Source organism: Malurus melanocephalus, unplaced genomic scaffold (assembly GCF_030028575.1).
Source record: "Malurus melanocephalus ecotype Western Australia unplaced genomic scaffold, MMel_1.1 scaffold_28, whole genome shotgun sequence".
Lineage (NCBI taxonomy): Eukaryota > Metazoa > Chordata > Aves > Passeriformes > Maluridae > Malurus > Malurus melanocephalus.
The window spans coordinates 1229707-1241877 of NW_026623260.1; the positions used below are offsets into that span (position 1 = coordinate 1229707).

The 12171-nt window shown below is 39.1% G+C and overlaps 1 protein-coding gene across 6 annotated transcripts in view; it reads right to left on the reverse strand.

Moving 5' to 3' along the window:
• The window catches only part of MAST2 (microtubule associated serine/threonine kinase 2), a 181568-nt gene that overhangs the window by 37658 nt on the left and 131739 nt on the right, over nucleotides 1–12171 (reverse strand). For all 6 annotated transcript variants that reach the window (XM_057390560.1, XM_057390558.1, XM_057390559.1 and 3 more), the window contains 2 exons: nucleotides 8424–8578; nucleotides 840–915 (listed from right to left, as the gene is read on the reverse strand). In XM_057390560.1, coding sequence (XP_057246543.1) covers nucleotides 840–915; nucleotides 8424–8578 — 231 coding nt within the window. The remainder of the gene's footprint in view (nucleotides 1–839; nucleotides 916–8423; nucleotides 8579–12171) is intronic.

Consider the following 12171-nt stretch of genomic DNA (forward strand, 5'->3'; position numbering starts at 1 on the left):
AATTTTACTAACCTTAAAGCATAAACAAGTAGGGTGCTAAAGTAACATCTGCAATTCAAAACTGCWCGAGGCTTAAAAGATATTCCAAAATACAGTAGTGTTTTTTCTGAGAATAAAGATAGCATATTGTAGGCAAAAGGTAGGTTCACATGAGCAAACAACAAAAATTAATCAAAACACGCTTTCTGAAAATGTAAATGACCATAAAAATATCTTGGTCCTGAGGCTGTATTCCTCCCTGGGTCTCCAGAGTAAGGATGTGAGATGTGAGGCAGTTTTCAGAACTTTTAGACAAGACTGTGGAAGCTGAAAATCATTGCCCCAAGCAATAAATACGGCATTTCTATCACYGTAAGCCCTGATATCCTGTCTCCAGAGAAACATCTATTTTTGCTGTTGGTGGAACAGGAAGGAACGGCCACATCGACAGCTGTGGGATACACAATCTTCCCCACTCCTTTCAATGAGATGTTAACTTTTAACTTGCTTCCACAGATTTGAAGACTCAGCCTTTGAAAAAGCCACAGCATGGCTCTTCTTCTCACTCTTGTGAGAATTTATTATGCCAATAGAAGATATCAGAAATTTAGCAAACATGAAATTCATATTAAAAAAAACAATTCAGCCTTTTCCACTGTGATCTCTGTGTATACTGAATCTATTTCTTCTACTATAGAATTAACATATGAAGATGAGGAGGCAGCTTCAAACTCTCAGCAAACTTCACTGCTTGGAAATGAGATGTCAGAGCTGGGCTCCTTCTCCAACAAGCACTACAAATTATTTCTGAGCTTGGGCACAAGTTCATTGAATGCATTATTCAAAAAGCGATTCTTTACCTTTGGAAACCTTTCTTTGTACACATGATTCATCATTATTATTTCACTGTCAAAGGAAACTGGAGAGCGACCCGGGCTGGAGGAGAAAAGAAATTMTGTTATCATTTGCAGACAGCACACCAAAACCTTTCAAAACCCAGCACTGGTCATAATGSTGCCACATTGACTGCAGCCCTTCCAAAGCTTTGAGGTCATTTCAGTAATGTGCAGATGCTGAACTTCAGGGAAGATCCAGGCAACAATGGCAGCCTGGATTCACCTGCTGATATCCCTGTCTCTGGCAGAACTCCCCCTATCTCCAGTGAATGAAAATCCTAACACAGGAGCTTGAAAACCCTAATGCATTTATTGCAGACACATTTGTTATTCCCCTCTTTCTGCCACTGTCCTCCATGGCAGCAGGAGCAGCYCTGCTCCAAAASAAAYCACGGTGAGCTCTGGAGTCTCCAGTGCCAGAAGGSAGCAGGGCAATAGGAAATGAGGGACTTGAGATTATTTGTTTTACTTTGTTTGAAGGATACTGTACAAGAGGAGGAATGTGTGATCACTGTCATTCAGCTAAATCTTATATAAAAACACCACAGGCAGCAGGGAGAGTACTTTTATGAAAGCTGGATTAATACACCACGGATCCAYACTCATCTGTGTATGGGTTAGCAAGAAACTTCCAGGCACACCAAAAATCCAGGGCACTAAATCTTGACAAGCTGCATTTATATCACTGTTTGGGTGGTTTTTTAAAAGCAGGGTTGCATCTCATTTCATCACATCTGATGGTGTGCAGGGCTCTGACTCACACTGCCACTGAGGACAGAGGATGAGGTAATGCAGATAATCCCCAGCTACAGATCGCCTGCAGCATCTCATTTCTCCAGTTCCCTTCTTTCAACGTTCAAGACAAGCAAGAGCTTCAATAATTTGGCATCTTAGATGTCTTGATGATTTTAAGAGTACTAAATACTGCTAAAAATACTCTATGTCAGAAAAAAACACAATTTTATCTCAAATGAGTTCAAACTTTCTAGTGAAGGATGAAATGAATCTCTCTAAATGGAATAAATGCATTTTAAACTTGGAATGCATTACAGTTACTACCTTGTTGCTAACCTATTTAGAGGAAAAACATTCTTTTGGCAACATATATTAACAATTCAAAGAAAATTTAACTCATTGGCTCACAGACTAGAGCAGTACCAATCTCTTTTCATGCCTTTTACTGAAATTCTATGAATTACATCATGTCTTGTTTTTATTACTGTTTATCCTTTATCTTGAGGAAAATGCACTTCAGATTAAATCTGTCACTGAATCCTYATGCTGAAGGAGAAGAAAACTGATTTGGATGTTATGAATAGCAAGTAAAAAGACATTTTCATCAACTTCCCTTAGCTTGGTAGATAGCTATTTTTAATCAAGGAGAATTATCTTTAAAAAGAAACTTACATTTATATTCATATGTATGACATGATTAAACAGAAGGCTAAGAACATTTAAATTGCAGACTTATGAGCAAATTCCCGTGCACATCTAGCCTCCTACCCTTATYCTTTTTTCTTTAAGACCAAACACGCCGACATAAACACAACATTTGTTTACTGGTACTTCACATGGAGCTGAAGGACTTGGTGAACACAGTTATTGAAGAATTTATTTTTCTCTAACGTAATTTTTCTCTGTGTGATCTAAGTGAGGTGTAAATTACAAGCATACATAAGCCTTTTGATACTTACCCAGAAATTCTGAGGCACATCCATACTTCCATTTCATTTCAACACTAAAATCTGCACATATTTAAGTATTTGCTGTCTTAGGGCTATAATAAAACATGAGGGATTTTGCCTTTTGCTTTCAAGGCACTTTATTCATATGGACACAGGAAATTAAGAGCTATGCAGAAATCAAGCYACTTGAGCTGTCCTGGCAGCAGATGTAGCATTTCCTTAGGGAGAACCATGATGTAAGGAGAATTTATTGGGTTTGCTTTTGTTTTTTTGCAAAACAATCTCTGTTCACACCAATTGGCAAGAAAGCAAACGTTTAAAATCCCTCCTTAGGCATTTGCAGTTTTGTCTCTCACCTCTGAAAGCTCATCAATGCCCCTTTTTACCAACTAAAACAACAGAGCACCCAAAAAACTCTGGATAAAACCTCAGATCAAGGCTCACACTGTCATCCAAAATTAAATTTGCTCAATATCCGAGGTCAAATTAAATGTCTAGCTGACTATAAAACACTGCCACATAATATACTGCACCATAATTTTTAGTGTTGATCCTTAGCTTGGAAAACCAAGGAACTAATTAGTTGGATAACTGGCTACCTAACCAAAGGCTGTCTGCCAAGCACTGCTGGGCACTTTACAGCACCTCYGGGACACAACCAGGTGAAAAAGAAACAAGGATTGGGCAGATAACTGAATGCCACCAAGGGAGAACRTAACAGAATTTAGAAAAAAGACAAAAGGAGTTTAATACATTTTACTGGCATGACATCTTTTCAAATGCAAAAGCTTCACGCAGCTACCCAGCACCAAAAATTTCACAGACTGCGCTAAACTGGTCTAACACTTCAGGCGTCACAAAGAAACAGATCATTTTCTGCAAAACAGAGGACACATGCTGTGCACGTGCATAACATTTTAAGACAAAAGGCAGGCTCCTTCCCTTTTCTTGGTGCAGATAGGTAGGTCAAAGGAATGATTATTGTCAGTAAGTTTTTCATTTCAGCAGAGCAGACATTGGAAGAATAATATCTGTCCCCTTAAGCTTAATAACAGAATGAAAAACTGCTCTTTTCCCCTTCTTCATGCTCCCTCCGCTTTATGAGACAATGTGGTGGTAGATTTTCAGGGATATCCATCTCCCACAAAGATTTCTGTTGCCTTCAACTTGTCAAAACTCATGYGTCCTTAGCTGATGCTCTAAAGTGAAAACAGCTTATAGACAGYCATTTCAAGGAGCAACATTTATAGCAATAACTTAAATCTTACAAAATCTAGTTTAAGTGTGACTAAATAAAACCAAGATGTTTATGAATACGTAATTTTTCCTTCAGTGTGACAGCTGTATTACTAGAAAAAAAGCAGAGAAGCTAAAAGCACTGTGCTTCCCTCTGTTTTCACCCAGCACATAAAGGTTTAATTAGGTTGTATTTACAAGACATGACCAAAATCAGCTCTCACAGGAAACTTAAAACTAACAGGCCTTAATTTTCTGTCATTTCCACACACACAAAATAAGGAATGTGAAAACTAGAGAGCTGAAGTTGGATGAAGTAGACATTAAGATAAGCCTTCTGCTAAAGATAAGCCTTCCTCTTCTCCCAAGAAATAAAATACTTAAATCTGAGAGCTAACGAAAATCACATTAACACTAGAAGTCAGAAAACTCCCCCAGCAGCAGGGGCTGCAATGTGCTCTTTCCAATATTTCAGGGGTTTTACTCAGGCCAGCAAAGACTGAGACTGCTTTAGAATGAAAGCAGGAAGTCGGAGKAATGAGCAGGACCAAAGGACAAATAAGAATACTCTGGTTTCTTCATAACAGAAAACCACGAAAACAGTGAGTGAACCCAAAAGTCAATAAATTTAAAACCAATCAATTTGAAGAACCTTCTCAAATCAAGTCCACAGGACTCACTGTCTTGAGAGAGAAAACAAGGAGACCAACATYATCTGTAATGCACTTAGAATGTGTTTTCAGAAGGAACAGATGCCTTATGCTGCARAATATCAAATTATTATCCCTCCCCAAATCTATGGCTGTGTGAATCCCTGCTTCACAGCTTGTGGCTGTTTGAGAGCAGCAGCATGAAGTGACAAACCCACCACGGTTACTCAAGTGGTTAAAGCTGCCTCTAAAGTGCACTGAGATGAGAGAGCCCCAAAACCTGCAGGGTGAAAGATAAAAATGGACTATGAAGGCTACTGTGGTTTCACAGCACCTATTCCTTCTTGGGCAGTTTATCATCAGAAGTCTTTTCCGGCAGATTTTGCCATTTTTTAAGAGTTTTGTCTGTATATTCTTATTGGCAGGATCCAGCATGCTGAAAATCAGGTTGGGAGATTGCATTTAAAAAGCACAACTCAGCCAAGAGATGAAGAAGCATATTTGATTAAGGATGATCTCATCTACTTCAACTAGACAAAGATTCACTGCAACAATCTCCAGCCCTTTTTCCCTAGACAACATTACCCTSAAACACAAAAAAGAGATCAAGAAAAATGGGCAGATTGGTGGGCTGAGTGACTGCACAAAGGTAGCTCCTGAGGAAGTCTTTATTAGTTAACTCTACTTTTATCTCTGACATTCTCCACACATTCCCACGTGTGAGCAACTGCTAAAGATGACAAGAGAACTGGGAAAAGATGGAAGGCAGCATCTCTCTAACTTAAAAAGAGTAACGATGCCAAGTTTAGTGCAAGAATTCACAACTTTTCATGCATTTCACTCCAGGRAGAACAGATCTTGTTCAGGTAAAGCCCAGGATTGCTCTAAACAAAGCAAATGTAGCCTGGGGATCTCTCTGTTGGTCAACAGCTTGAAAGATTTGAAAGGTTGCATTACCAAAAACAAAAGAGAACAGTTGAGAGGTGATATTTAGGAACTACTTCTACAGGTAATAAAGAAATATTTTCTTCTACTGAAGACAGTACAAGCACCAAAAGAGGTGGGTCACGTGGAAATATGTTCTTTGAGKGAGCAGGTGAGAATTGGCTCTTTTTGAGACACAGGACAGAACAGGCTCCTGGATTTTGCAAGCAGCTTTAAAAGGACATCACACCTTTGCACTCCTGCACTGGTCTCACATTCCCCCCTTCCTGATTAGGAAAGCAGCTGGGAAAGAGTCAGTGCGAGTTCTTCAGGGCAGAAATTCAGGGCATTTCAAATAAACCATGATTAAATACAAGATGAGTATCTTCAAGGCACACTACCAACCTGTCAGTGCCACCCTCCATGACTGCACAATCTGTTAAGTTTTATCAACCAGTTTGATCATTAAGAGTGCTCTGTATGAACAGAACATTTGCAGCTGGGTACAAAAAAATTTTACATTTTCTACATTTCTAGCCAAAGAAGGAAGTATATTTTTCCAAAAGTTACACCTAGACAATATTCTATACCTAGGAGCATAAAAAGATCATCTGACACTTCTAAAAAAGAATAACACTTGGGTTACAGAGACAAAAAAACAGTCCCAGCWTTTGACAGTGAGATCTCAAAATGCCAGTTCCTCTCTCAAAAAGAGATGTAAGACTGCTCTGATATAGGATGAAAAATAAATACACGTTAACAATCAGACCATCTTTTAAATTACAAAGCCATGGCTACCAATTAAGGGAAACATCTGATGTGTTTTGTTCGTCTGCRTTTCATTAAAGCTGATCAAACAAGACCAATGAATGTTTATGAAAAAATACATTTCAGGAAATTACTGCTTAATTAAATTTGACATTGAAAACGAAAAGCTGTTCTCAGCTTTTTTTTTTAAGTAAGTGAAAATATATTCTCACCAAGTGAGCTAACAACTCTAAGGTATGGGCAAATAAATAAGCAAGCTTTGTGCAGTGAACAAGGCCTGGTCTGCACATATTTCARTATTTCAGTACTTGTTTGTTTACAAGCACAGGCTGCCCTATGTCCAAGAAGGTATTTGCTCCTGCAAACATTGCTCCACTTGGTTGGATTGATCAGTTTTCCTTGGAGGTGCAAGGGCCATCATGAATGCTTGGTGGTGGCGAGGGTGCTTTAGAGTCACACAGCATCACAGTGCTGGCAATAAGCAAAATGAAAACCAAATGAGGCACAGTGAGTTGAAAAARTTAAATTCATTCTAAGCTTTGGAATACCAATAAGGCTGGCCATTACCACACTAAAAATCAGGGAGGGCTAGCAAAAGTATTCAAGAAAGGAAAAAGATTAATCAGTTATACAACACACTGAATTAATCTCGTGCCTCCACAAATTATAAACCTGCTCCACKGTAAGTSTGCTTCAAATYGGCTCACAGAGGCAAAATTCTCTGCAAACTGCTAACCCATATTTACAAGTAAGAAAATAAAACTGGGCTCTTCACACGTTTGTGTGTATCATTCTGGTGTTAGCAGAAGTGTCTTCTATGGCAGGACAACACCTGTGTTAAAGGACAATAATGACTGCAGTGTGTGATACCTAACTACAGCAGCTGTCTCACCTCCAGAGAATCAGTACCACTATGGTTACACTACTCAGCAGGAGCTGGAGTTAAGAGGGGCAGCACCAGGGCTGAAGGAGGGCTATTGTTCCAAGGGATTCAGTACAAATGTGTAATTAATCAGTTTTTGGCTCCATGGCAGCGAGGAGGGCGCTGGCTGAGTGTGCTGTGTGTCCCCACAGTACTCACCTGCTCCTGTAAATCACTGTGGAACTACACTGAGCAGGTCCACATGCAATTACCATGCAGCCCAATTCAGAACRTACAAATAATTACAAATAATCAGGGAAGGTCAGCTCTGCCATGATGTGATATTCACCATGGATTTTGTTATTATCCTGGCCTGGTTGATTTACTTTTTTACAAATCCCAACCCAGGCCCTGAGCTGGGCACACCAATTCACCATTTCCAGCTGGCAGAGTTGTTGAATATTGTCCATTAATTTAAAGGTGCTATCCTCTGACACCCGTAGGTGAAAGAAAACTTCACCTCCTTCAACCCTTTTTTTTTTTTTCACAAGGTGTGTCTACACTTTACCCAGTCTGTCATTCCCTTGGTCCAGCACTAAAGGCATAGCAAAACTTAAAGYTTTTGCCATAATACAAAATGCTTGTGCATTTATTCCATATAATTGCTAAAGATCTGCAAGAAAGTTTGCCCAGAGAGTTTGTGGAATCTCTGTCCTTGGAGATATTCAGRAGCCATATGGACATGACCCTGGGCAGTCTGCTTGAAAAGGGCTTTGGACAGGATGACCTCCAGAGATCCTTTCCAACCTCAGCCATTCTGTAATTCTGTGAAAGATGGACTTCTAGTTGCTTCTGGTTTTGTACATGGAAAAAACAACTACAAAAGGAAATAACCCTGGATAGTTATCTTCGAACAACAAGTTCCCTACAGCAACAGTAAAAATATTCAACTACTAATGCAGGAGAAATGTTTTCAGTGCTATTACAAAAYTGCTCTGGGGTGCAATTCCATTTAAGGTTTTGACTTTATCTACTCTGGTTTTCACACCCCTTCACAAACACGGCCGGAGAAGCCATTAGAAGTGGCTATGACCACATCCTTATGTTATTGTAGCAGAATTCTGAGAAGAAATTTCGCTAAAGGAAATCTACATCCTATGCATTTAGCTTGAGACACTTGTGGATCACKTTTTCCTGGAGTTATTGTGAAAATACAAAAGCAGAGCATACCAACCACTTTGCAATCCAAAACCACAGTAACAAAAGTGAGAAAAAAAAAATCCCTTTAAACGTTGATTAAAACAGTTTCAAAACCATGCAACACAGCAACCACAAATGATTATTCTCAGAYCTGAAAGCATAGATAGAAATGCAGTACACATGTCCAACATCTTAAAAATTCAMCAAACGACCCAAAGCTCACCTGAGACTGCGAGATCGAGGCCTCAAGGCTGGAGAGTGGCGCCCTTCCTCATCAGTGATGCTCTCGGTACTGAAATGCTTTGTCAGGAAATGAAGTTCATCTGCCGTGGGCTGAAAGGGCAGCTGGTGCAGCTTCTCCTGAGATGAGCATGATGACTGAGTACAGAAAAAAATACAGAAAAGAAATGCACTAAACGCATGCATAGGGGTCAGCTAATGAATGGAAGAGGATTCTGCCAAACACTGAGCACTCCAGCRGAAAAGAAAGCTATTTATCAGACCAGGTGCCTCTTTTTATTGTTCCCATCAGGCTAAGCCAACCCTCACATTCAACAACAGAGCTGGTGAGATCAGGAAAACTTTGGGAGAGGGCTAAGGAACCACTGCATCTGATTCTGGAACCAGCACAGCTGATCATGCAGATAATTCACCATCAGGAGACAGAAAGGAAGGCACGTGAGTACCAGCACTACTCTGGAAAGGACAAGGAGGTTCCTGGAGTGGTGAGCAACTTTCTTTCCTTTTCCCTCATGCTCTCTCAGCTCRGGAGTTTCACTGGCATGCAGAATGCTATGGACCTGTGTAGACCTAAGAGTTTTCTGCTGGTTATTGGCTCTCATTAAAAATTGCCATTGTAAATAGTCAGGATTTTAGTTCTCCTTTTCATTACCCATCAGGATTCTTCTCTAACCAGGGACGCAATAATAAAGCATCTGACTTCCTTTTAATATTAACAGAGTTTCTTATTATTGAGTTAGCTTATTCTTCTGCAAATAAGTTGATGCATTTATATGACATATAACCTGTGATAATAACAAACATGAAACTGTTTTAATTTGTGAAACTCATAAAACCTGAGATTAAAACAAATATTTGTGAGAAATGCTAATAACATCAAAGTTAGACATTCCAGGGGAAAAAGCTGAAGGTCAACCAACAAATGTATTTCTTTGTGTGATTSTTCAGTGCCCCTTTCCATTTTACAGAAGTAAGAAAATATATTATGTAAGGATAAATTAAAAATTCTCTTTAAAAACAAAAGGGAAAAAGAAAAAAAGAAAGGTGCTGAATAATCAGACTAGCACTGAATAACACCAGTGGGCCTTATTAAAAACATCACCCTGACCTAAGTTCCACAGCTCCTTATTATCTGATGAAATTAATTATGTGCACTGTTCCAGCAGAAAAACTTTTCCTTTTKCTACAATAACCCTCACTCAGACTGGAAGCACCACATCCCAATATCAGAAGTATTGGTAGGAGGGAATTATACATGAYACAACATATATGACCAAAGTTTTAACTCACCTACCTAGCATGGGAAAGCATATCTGTCTCTTGCCATATAGCTAGATCATTTGGATTGACATTTTCTGAGGGAAAAAACCCAATCAACCAACAAATCTGAGATTAACAAGTCACATTAAATGCATCTGTTTCAAATGGTGTAATTACTGTAAGTATTATAAGCAACAGAAAATGGGGTGACATAAGAGCTTAGAAACCTAAAGACCCTATTCTTGGATAAAAATTTAATTGGCTCCAGATCCCAGATCTGCTCCCACTGCACTGCACAGAGGCATTYACAGTAAAGAACCCCCTTGAAAGCCTTGGGATGTCCACAAACTTCCCAAGCCTGCCTGGAACTGGAAGCCACCACTTCCAAMATTTCCATTCAGGCAGGTCTGTGTGGAGGGATTTTGTTGGGAAGTCACCTCCAGCTCAGTGTCCACACAGTGATGGTCACCCAGACTGTCTAATTCACACTGAAGCCAAGACAAGTGTGGGTGTTTGCCCCTTTGCCCACAGCTGTTCTGCTGTTCAAAGTGCTTATGCCAACAATTATAAACATATTATTATTATTTTGTCTCCCTTAAGTACAGAATTATGCAAATCCTATTTTGATTTTCAGAGATTTCTTTGATGTCTTTCTTTGCGTCTTCCACAATACAAAGAGCAGGAAGAAGAACCTGCCTTTGAAAAAACCTCAAAGAAAAAGTTCCACGGCAGCTGAAATCCTGTTCATGGTGAATAACACAGATCCTGCAGCAGAGCAGGAAGTACTGAAGACATCATCTTACAAATCTGCATTAGCAGATACCCAAGTTCTGGCACTGCAAACACATGTCTGATTCAAATCAAATTAAGGAAGTTAGCACATAGTTACTTGAATTAGAAAAAAGAAAAATCAAAACTTATAATCTAGAAAAATCATTAAAAACTTTATGTTTYCCAACAGCAAAATCGCTGGGGAAGCAGTGCTAGTCAACACATGGCTGGCCCAACAAAATCCTCAACTTTCTCTCCCTAAAAGCAATCAGATCACAAAGTTTAGAATTCCAGAGTATAATTAATGAACACCCTGAAGATAAAGACCATGGACTTTTCTCTGCCAAGGGCTTCTCTAGCAGTATTAAAGAGTMCAACCTTTCAATGAAAAAGCATGAAAGCAAAGTGAAACACTTCTGACATATTGATTTTCAGGTAATCACATCACACTACTCAATATTTGCAGCAGACTAATACAAATGTGCCCCTGGTGTCTTAATTACACATGCAGAATTAGCCAACTCTTCTCCAGTAAAAAAAAAAGAGTTATACTACAGCAGCTTGTAAACTAACTCTGCATCTAGAAACTGAATAGCAGATTAACTGCTGAAAAATGATTGTTTATTGGCCCATCTAAATGATTATTTTATGTTCACCTAATTTGAGAGAAGGTCTTCTCCAGCTTTTTCAGTATTGGTCTGCTGATATGTCCGGTCTTCCTCATTTTGTACAGAAAGGGTAAATGCGGTTTGATTTTTATTGAAGAGTCATACCTCATTTGGAAGCAAAAAATAAAGCAGAATCTACAGTTTCTCACTGACCTCAGGCTGGGTAAATGCTGTGGTTTGTTCAGTAGATTGGTAGAGCAGGTGATSTATGACCACAGAGATGAGGGTCAGCTCTTGTTTTCGTATCAAAACTCAACCAGGGTGACACAGAAGGGACAGTGCCCTCCTGGACAGTTCATTTCCCACTGACACACCAGAACAAAGGTCTACTACCTCCCTTCTATTGTGCTCCAGAAAGAAACACATTCTTGAGCACTGATCATTTGAAATGGAATCCCAAAATTCAGTTAAATTCTGCAGCACTGATTCATTGTGTCCTTTTGCCAARCCCTTCCACTACCTCTCACTTCAAAGTCTAGGCAGGAATAACACTGCTTATCAACCTTAGAGGTGTTATGCGGATCAATTCAAATTAATTCTAATCTGGGAAATGCTGCGATAATAGGATTGGCTTAGAAATGTAATACCAGGTTTAATAGCTCCAACAATTGCATCACTACTTACTAAACAGCCCATTTCAATGCCTTTCTAGATTGTAACACTGAAGCAGCAAAAGGACTAGAGATGAGAAACTTAAATCATTTAGAAAAAAAAAAATAAAGGTCTTGGAATTACATGWTTCAACCTATTTCCTGCAGGAAGGTGAATTCAGGTCTATGACTCACTTTATGCTTCTCATTACACCTCCCTGTTATTTACACTTTGAAAAATTACCATTTGAACTGATGCTTTCTATGTGACATGTSTATCTCAGATTTGTAGGATTGTTTGGGTTTTTTTTCATGAGAAAACATCAATCAAAATGATCTAGCCATTTCTGGAAACATGACAAAAGACAAATATGCTTTATTTCCTATGCCAGAAAGCTGAGAACTTTCTAAAAGCAGTCTTGATGTCCTGATTTCAAACCAA